General features: G+C 31.5%; 1 protein-coding gene across 1 annotated transcript in view; it reads left to right on the plus strand.

The window, feature by feature from the left end:
• Positions 1 to 2,950: 2,950 nt before the first annotated feature.
• LOC127738025 (receptor-type tyrosine-protein phosphatase epsilon-like) overlaps positions 2,951 to 19,921 on the plus strand; it is a 264,382-nt gene continuing 247,411 nt past the window's right edge. The window contains exons 1-3 of the mRNA XM_052249048.1: positions 2,951 to 3,117; positions 14,975 to 15,172; positions 16,232 to 16,366. Of these exons, the coding sequence (XP_052105008.1) occupies positions 3,075 to 3,117; positions 14,975 to 15,172; positions 16,232 to 16,366 (376 nt within the window). The 5' untranslated portion in view covers positions 2,951 to 3,074. The remainder of the gene's footprint in view (positions 3,118 to 14,974; positions 15,173 to 16,231; positions 16,367 to 19,921) is intronic.

Here is a 19,921-nt window from a genome sequence, read left to right on the forward strand (position 1 = left end):
ACCACCTATATCAAATAAATGGGGTTTGTATATATGTACCCATACACATGTAGACCGTTATAGAACACCAGCAGATTGGTGGATGTTTCAATTTTCATTCGGATCTGCATACATCACAGACATAACTATTTACTATAGAGAAGGCTGTAAGTATACACACAAATACATCATTATTAATACCATAGACATTTTTATGCTAAAGTAACTTGGAAAAGGGAGGCAAAAGATACAAAAGGGATATTCAAACTCATAAGTCGAAAATAAATTGACAACGCTATGTCTAAAAAAAAAAGACCAACAGACAAACAATTGTACACAAAAAACAACATAGAAAACTAAAGACTGAGCGACACAAACCCTACCAAAAACTGGAGGTCATCTCAGGTACTCTGGAAGGGTAAGCAGATCCTCCTCTACATGTGGCACCCGTTATATTGCTCATGTTGGTACAAACCCGGCAATAAGTCTAATTTGGTAGGTCACATTCGGGCAAAGGGGACGGCTATCATCCGTTAAACGGATATTCCATAACAGTCAACCAACTCGTGATGGCGTCCGTAAAATTAACGAAAGGATGATTTCAACTTCACCACTTGGAATTCTTGGTTTAATAACTTCCTTGTGAGCAGCAACCCTCTATCAATGATAGCAAATACAAGGCCTTGAATATCATATCTACTGGGAGATATATACTCCGTATGCAGGCGCTGCTGGAATGTTAATACATATAAATTGAAAGTTCACAATTGGGAAGATGAAATAATCTCTTTTGTCGTAAAGTTTGGTTTTCAACCGGCCCTTATTGTCAATCTCTAGATGTAAGTTGAACACTCTTCTGACAAAACCTACAAAACCTTCAAGGTATTGTAAATGTATCATTAAACTAAATATTTCGATTCAACGAGATATATGTATGTTAGATATGAATATAATGTCAACGGATTTTTAAAAAATATGACAGGTTTTTTAAATACTCGGTTGGAGACAACATACTCGGCAGTTTTAAACAACTATTACCACTTCATTATTCTCTACTGGTAAAATGTCCGCTAACATTTATGTTTTGTAATTGCTTATTCATAGTTGCATCAATAAAGTATGCTGGTGATAAAAAATGAAAACAATACTTTTTAAATTGGATACACCAAAAACGCTTTCTTGGATTTACCTTCACCAGGAACTTTCAAACAAAATATTTGATTGTCAAGGATGTATAAGAACCGAAATAATTGAAGAGCTATATGACCAAAAAGTACCTAAACATATAAACATAATAGCCAAATTCATCTAAGGTCAACTTTACTATCAAAGATCTGCTATCGTTACATTGCTAACGTTAAAATCTAAACCTGGATTATTTTTTGTGTTACAGTTGCTCGTCGTATGGATGGATTTAAATTATGTGTGACCAATACATCATCTATTCCACATGACAGTGATTCCTGTTATGAAGATCCCGATTCAGGTCTTCCAAATATCACTCAGACTTTTTCTTGGAATCAACTTGGAAAGTATGTCACTTATTACGATAACAAAGGATCAACAGAGGAAAATGGTCGCTACGATGGACCTGTTGTAGAGTTATGTTACGTTGCCATTAATGGTAGGTTCATCACTATTGTGTAAAGAATTTTCATATTTTCCACTATAATAATTTGTCCCTTTCTTAACTTGGTTTTTAATTTCTTCCACATATTTAGCTTTTAACAATAAGTATGATTACAGCTTCTAAATTTTCGGCTTAGCTGCATTTTACGCATATCCTGGATCATGGAGAGAGAGAGAGACAGAAAAATTAATTAAGTGAGCTCAACCTTGCAAATATAAGTTTAAATCACACTTTAAACAACTAGAACTAAAAATGTATAATGAGTATAACTAATGAAACATTCTAATCAAGGTTTATACTAACGAAAGCAAACATTTTGTATAACAGATAAATTTTAATGATCGACAAAAAACTGTGCAATTTTATAATTAATTTTGAATATAGTTCTAAATGAATCAGCGATTAATTCTTTTAGTCGTTTAAACTATTATTCTTTTCAGGATGTCAAAAAAGTTTCTGGGGAAGTAATTGTGAGACAAAGTGTGCCGAAAATTGCATCGAAGGTAATTGTTTCCCAGAAAATGGTTCTTGTGTTTGGGGATGTGACCCTACAAACTGTTTAAATGATGTTTGCAATAAAGATACGGCAGTTTGTACTGACGGTTGTAAGAAAAGAAGAACCGGAAGCCATTGTTACAAATGTAAGTGATTATGTAACAATATTATATATAGATGGTATGTAATAATATAAAGTTAAGCTTCTTTATGTCATAATCGTATACTATCAACGTGAACAAAATATAACAGCCTTATTGTAACTTATAAACCTACTAAAATGAGCAAATAAGCAGTGCCCAGTATACGTACGTTAATGTATTAAATAACACAATTGTAATGTGGCTCTATTTAGATATTTTATGAATGATGTTATATACTGAAACTACAGTCGAAACTACAGTCGAAATTCACTTAGACAAATTTCAATAGGACACTTTTGACTATGTTGTTCTTGTCTTTTTGATTTTAATGATCAGAAACGAAAAACTTATAGCACCATTTATGTATAGTGCCAGCATGTCATTTTAGAATTAATTTCAGTACGCTTGTTAACAAAAATTTATAAATTTGGAAAGTCATCGATATGGTTTTCCAAACTTTTGTTCGCCAGCTATCTAAAATTATTGAAATACGACTTGCGAGTATTATAAATCATTTGAAAAAAAACTTATCCGAATAGAAATCGGTATTAAACTGTGCATATTTGCCAGATCTGTATATTAACAAACGTGTTTTGATAAATGGTTTGTTGACATATACACACAGCTTTTTATTCCAAGTATTCGTTACAAATATTTTCTGCAATGGAAACATATTAACTACATCTTTTGTCACAGATAACCTGGCTTCAGACAGTTTGGTCACACAGAAGCCAAGCGGTAGTCTAGCGGCCAGTTTAGCTATTGACGGAAGTAAAATTTCATGTTCCAGAACTCAAGGATCTACTGTAACATTTCATGTTGATCTCATGAAAGCAAGCATTGTAACAGGAATATTTATAACATTTGGTGGTATGTAAGATAACAGATAATAATTACTATAATGAATACTATAAACATCAACTTTAAAAACCACATTAATCTAATGACAGGATAATTTATCAATACACGTGGAACGAGTATTTAAAGTTTTAAAAATATCAACGTACTCTTCATTGTGGGATGGACCATCTGTATGTGCGATTTCGAGTTTTCAGTAATTGTTACAAGGGCAATTAAATATTTGCTGATTCTTCCACTTGAATATTAATATGTAAGGTTTTTTTCATGTCGTCTGATATCTTTTTTCTGTAAATACACGTCAAACTGTTATTATACATGTTATAAAGGTAAACTTTTTCATAAATATTGATATTCAGGCAATCTATATGATCAAAGCAGTAAAGACTACATATTCAGCTGTTTCATTGTGAATTCTCTTTTTCATCCCTTCATTAGTTTATTGTTTTATCATCATAATTTTAAAATATCTTAGCATAAAGGACATATGTACATCTTTACAACTCTGTATAAAATTAGGAAGAATCCCTATAAAATAAAATCATTATATATTTAGATACATGATTGAACGATTATTAACAAATACATTCATTGTTAGATTTGCCAATCGAAATATTGACCAAGGTTTAGTGTTATTGATTTGTTATTCACTCTTTACTACATCCAGAAAGGCATTTAAACTCTCTCTCATACAAAGTTGACTTAAGATGGATTTGGTCATTATTTTAGTCCCTTTTTGATCATATAGCTCTTCAACTGGTTCGATTCTTATGCATCCTTGGCTTTCAAATATTCGGTTTTGAGCGTTCCTAATGAAAGTAAATCCGGAAAAGCACTCCAGACGCATGAAAGTTATAAAGTGTTGTTGTCAGTTTTTACTATTGTTATATATACCGTATATCGGCTTGTTTTCGCGTGTGTTTAATTTTTGCTTTGTTCGCGGCAGCTAAAGAAACGCAAGCATTTGACACCGCGTAAATTTACCTGCATATGCCCAGATTTACTGCTGTTGCATACATTATACTGTATATTATCGAGTATTCACGAATATGATACGTATAGACTGTTCTCAACTAAAGAAGAAATAACTTTATATATAAAATCAGTCTTTTGTGTTAACCGACAGATCACAAGAATATACATATTTAATCAAAATTTAATTAAAATCTCTCGTTTCATAATAATTAAATTGGCTTATTATACATGTCATACCTTTGAAAACACAGCAATCAGTGACAAGTTCCAAATGTTTATTAGCGACGATCTATTCAATGTTGTTTTACACCGAATATTTTGCATATTAGATGTAAAAAAAATGAAAAATCATATGGAAATTTGCAAAAATACATGCTTTAAAATGTTAAAACTGTTAAACCATCGCAACTTCCAATTTCAGAATGTCACAATGTACATTATTTACTTTCTTGAAAGATCTCCGAATTATGTGTATTTAAGATTGTAGTACTCGTATTCATTTGTAACCGATAATCTGTCAGTTAATAAAGTTTATGTCGTTTACATCTCTATCAATACGGTACAGTGATTTTTTCGTATGTGCTTTCCCATTCAGCAAAAATTATACACATCGAAAATGCAAACTGCCCCATTTTATCATCAAATCACGAAAAAGAGCAGACGCGAAAAAAAACCAGATATACGGTATTAGGGAAAATATTTGGTTCATTTTTTGACAGGTTAGATTTATTTTTCGAAACATATGTAAATTAAGACCTGTAGATGTTTTCACATGTAAAATTCACCTAAATGTATTTTTAGATCTGTATTGGTTGTGAATGTAATAGGATACAATGTACTCCTATGTTTGCCCTTTAGCATTATGGTAGACTTAAATGCTCTGAAGCATATTTAAAAAATACTATAATGAAAATTATAAATGCTTATTTGATGACAAAATGAAATGCTCAATGGGTCAATCAGACAATAAAATATAAAAGAACAGTCATAATCAGAATGTCAAACATTATGACCGGCAGGACGGCTTTTTGTTTCTTGTGTCGCCGATTTTTATATTCGTTTTTTTTGTAGTGTCTAGTTAACTAGTTCTTTTTAAGGAAGTATTTTCAGCTCGGTCAATATGCACGTAGTTACAGTATCGGATCAATTTCAATGAATACTACTGTTTCAAAACACACAATAAACATCAGGATAAAATATTTGCATCAACAGTGAAGTCTTTTCCAGAGAACGTCATTAGAATGTAGTACTTGCAACCTTAGGCGTTACTATTTTAGCGATCAGTCAGCAGTCATCGATCAGTCACCGATCAGTCAGGTCGCGTCAAACTCACGTCACCAATCCGTCAGAAGCCTAGTGAAAACCTTTGACTGATCGAACGGATCGAACGGATTAAAATTTATGGCGGACTGAACTGTTCTTCTATAAGTCATATGTTGAACTCATACAAATTACGGAATCTTACCTTCGTTTCTTTAATTCTGTATCTGTATGTTACTCGAGGCAGGATTCGATCGTGGATATATGCGCACAGGAAGGAGAGCTCGATGGGTAGTCCAACTGCCGTGAATCCCTCAACTGTCATTTGGGCTATTGTTTTCGGAAAGAGGAGTTCTTTCGGGTTGTCTGATTTGCAATCTTTCATTTTGAATGATCTTCTATTTCGGATTTCTTGTCTTTCTACGATGTTCGTGTCTAGGAATTCACTTTAGTTTTTTTGCATTGACTTGGCGTAATTAAAATGGCATCACGGAACTATACGAAATACGGAGGCCCGACATTTTATCATTGATCATTCAGCAAAGATTTCAACACTAAAATTTTATGTTTGTAAGAAGACAACAGAAGTATGCAGATTAAACTAAAAATTAAATCTCAAAGAATTGAGATGGTCGTAAATATATAGCCATATTTTTCAAACCCAATGAGTGTTAAACACGATGTTTATTGCGATTGGGTAATCTTCGAAATTGGACGAAAATGCTCTTAAAATCAATTGATCAAATATTATAAATTTCTGTGAATTAAGTTCAATGGAATAAAGAAATATACAAGTGGCACACATTAAAACATGCAAACACAATATAAAGTTTAAGTATCTTTTACATTATATTATTTAAGAAATAATTCATGGCAGCCGTAGATTTGTTTTCATTTAACCATGGGTTATGCATTTATATTCTATTATTTTATCCCGAGCAATAGCCGGAAGCATACATATGACGTCATCTTGTTTAGTTGCCGAAGACGATAACATCATTTCGCGGAATTTTCATTTTATGAAATTTTACAACGAAAAATAATGAAAATGGACTGATTTGTTTATTTTGCTTTAGAATAGGGATAACTGTATTGTATCTGAATATTGGCCTACGTAAACCATGGGTTTTTGCAGTGGAAAATTGAGTATACCTGGTAGTATAAATAAGTTGGGCGTAACGCGGAACAGCCAGTTTTGTGTATTTATGCGCTTGCGCTAAAAGTAGATATACTGTGATTATACTGGTTGACGATATATAGGTCGTCATATTAGAATCAAATTTTATAAAACATAACTTATTCAGAGGCATTTTAAATGACTGATTGCAAACACCAGTGCGTTATTGCCATTAATAAACAAGACGAACAACCTTTTATTATCTTTCCTCTGATATTCGTCATATTTTATGGGGAAAACATCCTGATGTTCATAAAAAAAACTAATACCAAAAGGCAGTTCTTAATTTCAATTAAAATAAAGAATATAACTTCTTACTTATTAAACACAAACAAAATTTTATTTTATTTTCTGTGATAATCATCATATTTTATGAAACAACAACCCATCCAGATGTATAAAAGGTACTATAATCCAACGGCGGTTCATGATTTCTATTACTGTGCTTATTCAGTTGCCTTTGGGGTATCATAACAGCAATGGCTAAAATAGTTTACCAAATTGCAGTTTGAATTCTTCTCCAACAAACTGGTAAAATATTTTAACAAATTGATTCAGTGAAAGTTTGTTAGTATGAAGTGATTGCAGTGAAATAAAAGGTAATACTTACCATCCGGCTCCAGTTAGTTGATGTCTATGTCATGAATTTCAAACAAAATATAAATGACTGACTATAATATGAGTAACTGGTTTCAAAAGGTCTAACTTTGAAATGAAAACTTCTATCCTAAATAAATTTTATAAATAAATAGTTCAAAACAATATTTTGTAGGTCAATAATGTATAGCTCTGTTTTTTCTAACAGCAAGTAAGTGCGTAATTGTAATTTGGATAATATTTTCTAAAGCAATTACTAATCTGCTAATATTAAAGGGAAATAATTTACATAACTGTAAAATCAGCAAAATTTTGTTCTGTCAAATGTCAACTTCCTTCATTTTATAAGTAATTTGTTTTTAACATTATTTCCATGATTATTCAACTATTATCCTCTGTTTTGAAAAGAACACTGAAATTTATTTTAAGACGATTAACATTTTGAAAAAAAAACAATTGTTAAAAACATACTATGGAACACATTCAAAGTTCTATAAATCATACAGATTCCTCTGTAAATTAAGAAGGTATCACCAGCCCATTAATCAGCAATTCTGTGTTGACATGATTCTTCATTGATATGGTCAAAATTATAGATTAATTGTTTTGCAAAACTTTGAATTGTTCAAAGTACTAATGATTTTTTACCACCCAGGATGAGATTACTTATAAGGAGTATTTAGCAAAACCTTTAGGAATTTCATTTCCTCAATACTCTCCAACTTCGTACTAATTTGGCATTTCAATATTGTTGATTCGAGTCGTATTGATGAATCTTTTGTAGGCAAAATCATAAGCCTGGTATCTTTGATTCAATTTTTAATATACAATGACTCAATAAAAATGATTTCCCATTTAATGCCAGCAGATCAGTAATTCTTATAGAAAATATTTTCCAAATCACAATTACACAATAATTTCCTCTTAGAAAACAAAGCCATAAATTATTGACCTACTAAACAATGTTTTGAACTATTTATTTATAAAATGTATTTACAATGTAGGCTAGAAGTTTTCATGTGTCAAAGTAAGACCTTTTTAAATCAGTTACTCATATTATAGTCATTATTTTGTTTGAAATTCATGAAATAGACATCAACTAACTGGAGCTGGATGGTAAGTATTACATTTTACTTCACTGCACTCACTTCATACTAACAAACTTTCACTGAAGCAATTTGTTGAAATATTTTACCAGTTGATCAGTTTGTGGGAGAAGAGTTCAAACTGCAAATTGGTAAACTGTTTTAGCCATTGCTCTTGTGATACCCCAAAGTCTACTGAATAAGCACAGTAAAATAAAGAAACAACTGCATTCTTATTCAATTCAAACACAATGTTAAGTATTTTTATCCCTATGTTATTAAAATTCTATAACAAATATTTTATCCAGAAGCAATAAAAATATCTGATGTCAAACACCAGTGCTTTATTTTTGTTTAAAAGTAGTAATATATATATATCTAAACAATGTGAACAGTATTTTAATATCTTTTCACTGATATCCATCATATTTTATGAAATAAAACCCATCCTGATGTTCAAAAAATACTTTTACCCAATGTCGGTTCATGATTTCTATTAAAATAAAGAAATAATTGCACAACAAAAACAAAGTTGAAGCATCTTTATCGTTATATTATTCACATTTTATAAAAAAAATAGCTTATCCATAGGCATTTATTATGACTGATTGCAAGTAATATTGTATTATTTTGGAAAAAAAAAAGAAACATTGGAATTTTTCAAACAATGCGAATAAAATGTTTATATTTTTTCACTGATAATCATCATATTTTATGAAAAACAACCCATCTGATGTATAAAAAGAATTAAATCCAATGGTGGGTCAGGCCTGTACCAAGTCAGGAATATGACAGTTGTTATCCATTCGTGTGATGTGTTTCAGCTTTTGATTTTGCCATTTGATTAGGGACTTTCCGTTTTGAATTTTTCGGAGTTCGGTATTTTTGTTATTTTACTTTTCATTTCCATTAGAATAAAGATACAGCTACTATCCCATTCAACACAAACAACAGTTTTAGTATATGTTACCTTATATCATTCAAATTTAATTAAAAAAAAATTTATGCAGAGGCATTTAAAATGACTGATTGCAAACAGCAGTTCTATATGTTTGATTAAAAAAAGAAATAAAGGTATATCTAAACAATGCGAATAGTATTTTAGTATCTTTTCTTATTCTATGAAAAACAAATCTCCCTGGTGTACAAAAAGTACTAATATCAAATTGTTGTTATAATTTCCATGAGAATAAAGAAATAATTGCATTCTTGTAAACCTGATAAAACAAAAACAAAAACAAAATTTTAAGCATCGTTATCCTTATATTATTCATATTTTATAAACATAGCTTATCCAGAGGTATTTTTTGATAAAAAGAAGAAACAAGGGTATTTTCATCAAAAGAAGAAACATGGGCATTTTCATAAAAAGAAGAAAGACGGGCATTTTCATAAAAAGAAGAAACATGGGCATTTTTAAACAATGCGAACAAACTTTTATCGATGGGGGTTCATGATTTCTATTTGAATAAAGAAATAATTTGTACATTCTTATTCAACAAACACAAATGTTTTTAAGAATCTTTATCCTTATATAAGTCAAATATTATTTAAAAAATAAATACTTATTCAGAGTCAAAGATTCATTTGAAATAACGGTTGCAAACAGTGCATTATTTAAAAAAAAAAGAAATCTAGGCATTTTTAAACCATGCGAACAAAATTTATGTATCTTTTCTTTGATATTCATCCTATCTCACGGAAAACAATCCGTCCTGATATTCTAAAAGTGCCAATTATCAATAACGTTGAATGACATCCATTTAAATGAAACAATTATTGGACAATTATTCAACACACATATAGGTATTAAGCATTTTTATCCTTAAGATATTTAAATTTTATACAAAATTAACTTATTCAGAAGCCATACAAATGACTGATTGCAAATAGCATTGCATTTTTCCGGATAAAAAAAGAAATCTTGACATTTTCAAACAATTCAAACACAATTTTAGTATCTTTCTCTTATATTCATCATATTTTATAAAAACAAAAAAACAATCCTGATGTACAAAAAATACTAAACACTTATGACGGTTTATGATTTCCATTAAAATAACGAAATAATTGCATTCTTTGTTAAAACTCACATAAGTTTAGGCATCGTTATCCTTAGATTATTCAAATGTTATAAAAAAAAAACACGCATCCAGGGGCATTTGAAAAGACTGGTTGCACTTAAAAGTGCATTGATTTTTATGATAAGAAGACATATTGGCTTTTTTTTTGTAAATGTGAACAAAATGTTGTAACTTATCTCATATGTCTAGCATATTTTATGAAAAAGAAACCATCCTGGTGTAAAGAAAAGTGCTAAAAACCAATGGTGGTTTATATTTTTCATTAAACTAAAGAAATAATTGCACTCTTAATCGACACAAACAAAGTTTTAGGTATCTTTACTATTTCATTATTTACTTTTATCAAAACTAACTCATCTAGTGGCCTAAAAATGCAGGTTTGCTAAATAGGGTACTTATTTCAAATGAGAACATTGTATCTCTTTGTGTTGATACAGAAAAAAAAGCATGACATTATTCGGTAATTATGCTATTTATATAGAAGAAAAATAAAGAAATAAAACAATAAGGAAAAAATAACATAAAATGCGTTAAATGTTATTAATTTATATATTTTTGATATTATTGCGATAGGTGTCTTCGTAGAGGTCTGCGTTTGTCGCACGTTATTAATGGGGATTTCGTTTCACATACGAATATTAATCATATATGCTTCCGTCCGATTATTTGACTGATCGATCGCTGAATGTTGTCACGGTAACTCTCACGTAGCTTATTTGACGTATCTGACAGATTCTATGAATCATCGATCACCGATCGTTCATCGATCAGTCAAACATCCGTCACCGATCATTCACCGATCAGTCAAGTAACCGTCAAACACAGAGTAACGCCTAAGGTTGCAAAAACTAAAACAGCTCCAAATGAGTCTTAATGAAGCGGATTTAAACAACTATAGTACGACCTTCAACAATGAGCAAACATCATACCGTATGAATGTAGTCAGCTATAAAAGGCACGATAAATACCATCATTTAGGACAAAACACATAACATATTTTCAAGCGAATAATTTGCATTTTGTATGTACGTTTTATATTTAAGTAACACTCTGCACCAACGCTTTTAAAATTCGAACTATTCATTTCATTTTTGGAACTATTTAAGAAGAGCTTATACTTTGTTTATCAAAAAGTAAAGTGCACGGATAAATTTCGTTATCTGTTTTTGACGTACAAAATGTAAATAAATTCTTCATAGATACCAGGATTAAACATTACGCCAGACGCGCGTTTCGTCTACAAAAGACTCATCAGTGACTGTCGAAACAAAAAAAGTTAAGAAGGTCAAATAAATTAAAAGCTTCATGCTAAGGTATATATTGTGTTGTATTTGGAGTAACCATTATTTTTCATGAACAGCAAATACAAAGGCACAACTTTTTAATACCCAAACTTCAAATCAAAGTTTGCAAGCAAGTTCAAAGTACTGACACAGATGACATAGAAATCATGACATGTACTATGGACAGCTGTGATAAAGAATATATTTCATTCAGTAAAGGCATGCCCAGTGCAGAAACACTGGATGTTGTGCAATAATTTGTGAACTGCATGTGTTTTAATCTAAATTTCGCCATGGTGTTGTCTTTTCCCTCCACGACTTTTGATTTATATAATTTCTTTATTATTTTATTTTCAATTATCTTCTCACATAACAGTGGTAAACTTTAAATGAACTCTCTCAATCACATTAAAATTAAAATATAACATAGGAAAACGTTTTAAAAGTCCCATTATTAGCGGTAAAGAGGACAGCCTGTGCTTTACACTTCTATTTCCCATAATCAATCGAAAGATCGCCTACATTGTCCCAATAAAAACAGCCTGTTGTAAAAATCAAAATTAATTCCCAAAACAAATGCAACTAAGACGATATTATCAAAATGCTGGACTTTTTTATCCACAAATATTAATAAAAAAATTATGAGATACCTATCCACCAGAGTTCATATTTAAGTAATTATAGGTCACCGTACGGCCTTCAACAATGAGAAACATATATACCATAGAGTCAATTTTAAAGGGCCCGAACATGTATCAAATGTAAAATAATTCAAACGAAAAAACTAACGACCTAATTTATAACAAAAAAAGTACGAAAAACAAATATTACAGTGATGAAACAATAACAATCACTGCATATCAGAATTTTTGGAGTACGGTTGATGAATAATTCAGCAAACAGTCCGTTCCGATTGGTATTAATTGTCTGCCGACTTGTTTTTGTACGCATATGAAGTAGAATTTTTTAACGGACCCGTCTCTAAGACAAAACGTCTTTTTCAAAGTTCCTTAATTTCACTCGTTCTGGTATATTTATCATGTTCTGTCACTTGATAGCCCACATTTCAATGGGTGCTTACATCTCATATTTCCTGGTGAACTTGAGATTGACACGGATGGACCAACCAAATTAGAATTTATGACTAAATGATTTTTTCAACTTTCAAAGTGTCAAATTCAAATTTCTACTCTATCGTATGGCGTTTACATACCTCTGTTAACACGTTACACACGTGAATGTTCACGCTATATATACTTTAGTAACAGAAGGGCGTTGCTCACACAAACTGCTTTAATAGAGTTACGAGGAAGAACGATTAAAATTAATAATACATATGTTTTACGGTCGACATCACACGTTAGGTTGACCAATATGATGTGTCCGTCACTCACTAGCGACATGTTTTTTTGTGGTCTAGGATCTTCAGATACATGTACAAGTTTAGTGGTCTGATCTGTAATTTTACCGATTACGTCCTATTCCCAATTGTGAAATTTTGTCAGAGTGAATTCGAATTGCGGTGATGAATGCATAGCAGTGTTGCTAGCCACGTAGACACACCCGGTCTCTTCCTACTCACATTACGAGGTTTTAACATCGATAGATCATAACAACTAGTTAACCGATTTTGATCTAAAACGGTATTTGTTTTCTGAAGAGCTCTTATAGAACTGATTAATAAATAATTAAGTAGTGTCCGAATTCAGTCTTTCAGTTAAATTTCAGACTAAACCATTGCTCAAAAAGTAGAAATGCATTAGGATAGTCATATATTTTGGTAAATCGGAGTTTCGTGTAATCAATCAATGTTCCTCTGATATAAGAAAAATATAAGAAAAATAAAGCAGCTCGTATTATTTTCTACACTTTTAAAGGGGCACTACCTACGAGATATGTAAAAAATTCAAAAAATGTTTTTTTTTGTTCAATCATTAATGAAAGTGAAATAGTAAAAAAAAAATATTCTTTTAGCAGTCAGTATGGCTCAATTTTGTCAAAATAAGCTAAGAAACATAGATGATGAATTATTCACTTGCAAGTGAATAATTCGACCTCATTGAATCCGTATTTATGTGCCCTTCAATTTAACCACTTAGCTAGAAATGGATTTCACATGAACTATGCGTGTCCAGTTATTAAAAGGAAAATAATGTCAACATTGAAAGTGAAACATTACAGTACGCCAGATGCGCGTTTCGTCTACAAAAGACTAATCAGTGACACTTGATTAAAAAATGTTAAAACGACTAAATAAATACGAAGTTGAAGATCACTGAGGACCCAAAACTCCGATAGGTTTTGCCAAAAACTGCTAAGATAATCAAACCTGGGATAGAACATAATTAGTAGTTACAAAAATTGGAATTGAGACGAAAAAAACGAAAGCATAGTTTACAGCCAGCTTTTTTAATTTTCCATACTCAAACATAAAAACAAAAACATAAACCTACTACTCGACCGAAAGCAACGTTTGACAGCAAACCAATACTAGCATACGATGACAACAATTTACCATGATAAACAGTCCATCTTTGAGAAAGAAAAAAAAACAGTACTTAAACAGAAACGTATGTATCACTACATTCATATACCATCACATAGCTTGTGTTTTCTATCATGGTTTTCACTTGATCATATTGCAGTGAGCAACAAATATGTCATTTGTGCAACAGGAATTACCACCTGAGTTCCTCTCTTGTTTAAAAGCCGACCGTGCTAGACCCTCATGTGTAATCAAGGTCGCTAAACACCCCCTAGTAGTTGTTTAAAAGAGGTGGTAAAATATGTTTGTGTCTCAACACACTAGCAATAGATCTTTAGATATCAGACCACTTTTTTATTACCGATCCTTACCCTGTCGACGCACTAGATCCTACTTCTTTAAGAGTTCATGCGATTCATTCAGTTTTTTACAGTTTCCTTCAGTATCTTGATTTGCATCTTCTCAATTGCTTAATTAGACATAAAACATTGGTAAACTACTATTCCCTTGTGTTTGTTTTTTGTCTTTGGTTTTAACCGTTTTCGAGTCAATATTTGTATTGTCCCCTTTGTGTCAGCTTTGTTCTAAAGATCATTACCGTATTCTGTCGTCTGACTGCGAATCTGTAGCGATACCAAGTTATCACTTCTGTTGTCTTGGGCGTCTGTAGCAACAAACTTTGCTACAACTTGGTGTGATATAATATTTCCATGCGCCTACTGTGTTTTCCCCTCTCTCTCTAATGATTATCCTTTAATGTATGATTAATAAAATTGTTGCAATCAAAAACAAAGCAGAATTTAATTGTTTTTTAACTGACCAATATGTGATTTATTGTATTCTTATTCCCCCCCCCCCAAACGAATCAATACGTATTATCAGTTCATATGTACTGTTAGTCTATAGTAATGATCTCATTTTAGAACACACTCCAACAGAGGATAATCATACCGTTTATGCTTCGAATACTAGCTCTTCCTGGGAAACTGGAACTGTTTTATACGATGGAAAAACGTTGCCTACTGAAATCAACTTCTTTGCTGTTTTAAGATTCTTGACTTATGTACCTCCAACTCAGGATCCATTTTTTGTGCTTGAAATATGTGAAATTGGGGTTATTGGTGAGTGTTTTATCAAAGCAGAACATTAAGATTTGACGATGTTTACATATCAAATGTATATATACTCGTCAATAAAAGTAACGATACACAAGTTTGAACTCCAATTTATCATAAAATATAATAAATAGGAAAAACTGTTAAATCATCCAATGAAAAACATACATTTGCAAAGCAAATGCATATGAATAAAAAAATCTGACCAAATTGGAAAGTGAGAAAATACTGTGTTATTGAACACAGAGGTCAAATTTATTTTGCGAAAAACGATGACAAAAGTCGACACTTAATTTCGAAGATGAGAATTAAGTATGCAAATATCAGCAAAGGCAATCAAAATTTTAGGCAGACCATGTTTAGGTTTAAAGTTTTAGTTCGAATATCGATTTTTTAATTTTTGGGTGAAAATACGTTTTTTGAAATAACAAAAATTGAAGAAAAAAAGTACGCGTATTTGTCTTAAATTGATGGTTTTGATAAGAAAATAACACTCTGTAGATATTAGAACAATTTGCCAATTATTAACCTTTGTACAGTGTATCATATTTTATCAAATATGGAATATACATTGCCTTGTATCGTTTCTTTTGTTGACTAGTATATGTCACTTATGCACTAAGGAAATTCTACATTGTTTCAAAAGTCAAAACACAACCTTTTAGTTGAATGCCTCCCCCCCCCCCCCAAAAAAAAAAAAACAATGCATTGACACCGCGACAATATTCACGTTAATAGTATGCTGATGAATTATTTAACAAGTGATGGTTGGTTAGTTGATGAATCGAATGTCGTTTTCTTCGAAAGAACGAATATACTTTTTATTTCTATAATATCAGATATAAAGTTTGATAATTTGTACAATAACATAAACAATATTTATTTGCATTAATGAAATATTGACCTTTGGAGTATGCTTTGTCAAACATATCAACTAAAACTACATATATGTCTAACTCGAAATATTTAAAAGTTAAACTACTTAAACAACAATTCCTTTGATGAACAGCTAGTTAGAAAATTTTATCTAATTAAGTACGATGAATTATTTTGACTACTTTTTAGGTTGTCCGCCTACACACTATGGTCCTGTTTGTACTTACTCTTGTCCGCAAAACTGTCAAGGACCATGTAACCTTGAATCCGGGAATTGTACATTTGGATGTTCAAACGGGTGGACTGGTAATAAATGTGAACAAGGTATAAAACATATATTTACATAATAATAATTATATTGGATTTTTGATCGCATTGATTCAGTTATTTTACAATTTAGGAAAACAACATCAATTAAATTTTAATCTTTTTACAACACTAAGGTATTCTAGCAGCTGCGACAATGAAAAAAGTATTAATCAGTAGAAACAAAAATCAAATAACATGGCAACAAATTTTTAACCGGAAAGTAAAAGATTGGGCAGCACGAAACCCTTGACAATAAGATAAGAATGATAACAATATCCAATAACGCTGGCTCATGACAGGTTAACGTCTTTAGGGCCTAAATGTTCATTAAAAGGTTTTAGGTAGTAAGCAAAATTAAATATGACTGTTCCTACAACATACAATCTTGGATCATCTTCCGCCAGAACAGTTATCTACAAGCGTTTTGGCAAATATATAGAAGTTACAGCAATCTCCACTACCAGGGTTAAAATTTGGATATAATACATTTTAAGACAATTTGTAAGACAACGAGCATTACGCAAAGCTAGCAAAATTAAGACCTTGAATTCTCTCAGAAAGCGTTGTGTGTTATTATCCGATGACAAAGAGATCAACAACGTTATCTCAGTTTGACATAGTACTATAAAGGAGAGGTGAAAGATACAAAAGAGACATTCAGACTAATAAGTCAAAAAAGAACTGACAACGTCATGGTACCGATATATAAAAATGGATTAAGATCACACATCCAATTATTCATACCTTCATTGTATAAATAATACTCCAGAAAATATCTTATATAACACGTTTGAAAACCGACTGATTTACAGGCTTCAACTGAACATATCAAAGTTTCAGCTGTGTCCTGTCTTCTCAAATCACACAAAACACATTGCAAATTTCGTTCTATTTCTGCATAAACTAATTATTCAACTAAGAATAATTCTACCAGACATTTTCTATTAAATAAAATGGTTATTCGATATATGTACGGCATCTCTATTGTTGTCGGTGTATTGATTCTTTTTCAATTATGAAACTAACAAAAAATCCATTCATTTTTTATGAGGTTTTCATCGATTATAATCGTATTGGTTTGGAGATAGAGCATATCGTGAAGTAATCGGTATTCTGAAAGTCTAAGTCTTTGCACAGTCAATATTTCATAAATATGCATGCTTATATTGGTGATTTCGAATCTGTTCAAAGTTTTGATTTTTCTACCCTATATACCACTTTGCCTCATAATCTTATTACGAAAAAATTCAGAATGCGAATAGATATGTTCAAACTCTTTTAGGTCATTTTTTTTGTCACAACAAACAAAAGAACTATGTCAATTGGACCTGCTTTGATACTATAACTGCCCTTGAATTTTTATTACATAACATTTTTGTTCGCTATGGAGATTCCGTATATCGTTAAGTTATCCGAATTTCAATGGGGACTAACTGTGCAACACTTATTGCGGACTTGTTTCTGTATTGTTATGAGTTACAATTTATGACTAAAATCAGCAAAGACCCATCAAACCTATCAAAACAACTGATACAAAAATTTAATAACACTTTTAGATATTTGGATGATATTTTGGCTCTCAATAGTGACGACTTGAGTATGTGCCCTAAATGGATTTATCCTGCTGAACTGACTTTGAATAAAGCTAATACTAACAATGAATACTGCCCTTTCCTGGATCTTGATATTTATATCTTCAACGGGAAGCTTAATACCAAAACTTATGATAAAAGAGATGATTTTTCATTTCCTATTGTTAATTATCCATTTTTAGATGGTAACTTTCCCTTGTCACCATCTAATGGTGTTTACATATCTCAACTTGTTCGATTCGCTAGTGTATGTTACAACGTATTTGATTTTAACGAAATAAATCTCTGTATTACTGAAAAATTATTACACCAGGGTTTTCGACATCTTCGATATCAAAAACTAGTCAAAAACATTTACTAAATTTTATCATCGGTACAAGGACATCATTCGTAAATATAAATCAACATGCAGACATCTTATACGTTCAGGTATTTCAGATCCAATCTTTTATGGTAATATTCTTTACAAAGCACAACAGTATCTGCATTCACCCATAAAGCTAACCAAACCTTTAAACAGACTTATTCAGAATGCATATAGGTACGATACTGTTGTCAGGTCATTAAAGATGGCATATTTAGGTATTAATATTGATTCACTCATAGGGCCTTTGCATCGGATATAAACACATTTATTCTAAAACCAGTTGTTGGCATGATACGGGTTATGTTCTTCTCATATATTTTATGATGGTATGATACTAAACCCCTAACGCGAGGGATTGTACTTGATTTTCATATGATGAAGACATACTCTTTCAATCAGTTTAATTGAGGTCTGGAGCTGGCATGTCAGTAACTGCTAGTAGTCCTTTGTTAATTTATGTATCATTGACATTTTGCTTAGTTTCTTTTGTTACCTATTCTGACATCGGACTCGGACTTCTTTTATACTGAGTTTTACTGTGCGTATTGTTGTGTGTTTGTTTTTTTCTACATTGGATAGAGGTATAGGGGGAGGGTTGAAATCTCACAAAACATTTTTAACCCCGCCGCATTATTGCGCCTGTCCCAAGTCAGGAGCCTCTTGCCTTTGTTAGTCTTGTATGATTTTTAATTTTAGTTCATTTATATGTTTTGGAATTTAGTATGACATCCATTTTCACTGAACTAGTACACAATTTTTTTTAGGGGCAAGCTGAAGCCCGCCTCTGGGGGCGGGATTTTCTCGCTGTGTTGAAGACCCATTGGTGGCCTTCGGCTGTTTTCTGATCGGGTTGTTGTCTCTTTGACACATTCCCCATTTCCATTCTCAATTCTATATCCAAATCTAATTAGTCCCAACTCACGCTTTTAAGAAAAGAGTGCGGATTTCCGTTTACTAAAATGCCCTATTACACTTCCTACCAAACGGAAAATTTAGTTTTTGCTTTCCTATTATACAATTTCATTTTCTCGGTGACAATGATCTGTTGTTTGAGATGCATATGTAAACTGTGATGTCTTAGATGGCAACAAACCTATTAGTTTTGTTATTAAAACCCTTTTATATCAGGAATACAGATTTTGAAAATTTGTTTATAAAGTTTATTTCATTTAATCAAACATATACGACTAATAGTTATCATGGAAGTTGAATTCATTCTGCAGGAATAATTTTTTTTCAAATTGGCATTTAACACCCGGCATTTAAAGAATAGAATATTGTCAAAGCCAACAATAACATGGTCGATTACACGACTTTTAGCTTTATAAACTTTCTGGTAAAGATAAGAATTATATTGCGTTTGGGTTGTTGACAATAACCGCGTCCGTTATTCAGTGTGATGAACACCAATTGACGAGATATTTACTGTTATATACACTCACCGATATAAAAATAAGTGACGGCATAATTTCATGACCGCAGGCTGAGTACATTAGACATTCAATAACCTGAAAACATTCTTTGATACTGTGCATATATATGTATTCATAATAATGTAACTTTAACACGCTATTGAGTGTTATAAAAAATGTTGCTTTATTTTAAATATTC

This window comes from Mytilus californianus, unplaced genomic scaffold, assembly GCF_021869535.1.
Source record: "Mytilus californianus isolate M0D057914Y unplaced genomic scaffold, xbMytCali1.0.p SCAF_1, whole genome shotgun sequence".
In the NCBI taxonomy this organism is placed as follows: Eukaryota; Metazoa; Mollusca; class Bivalvia; order Mytilida; family Mytilidae; genus Mytilus; species Mytilus californianus.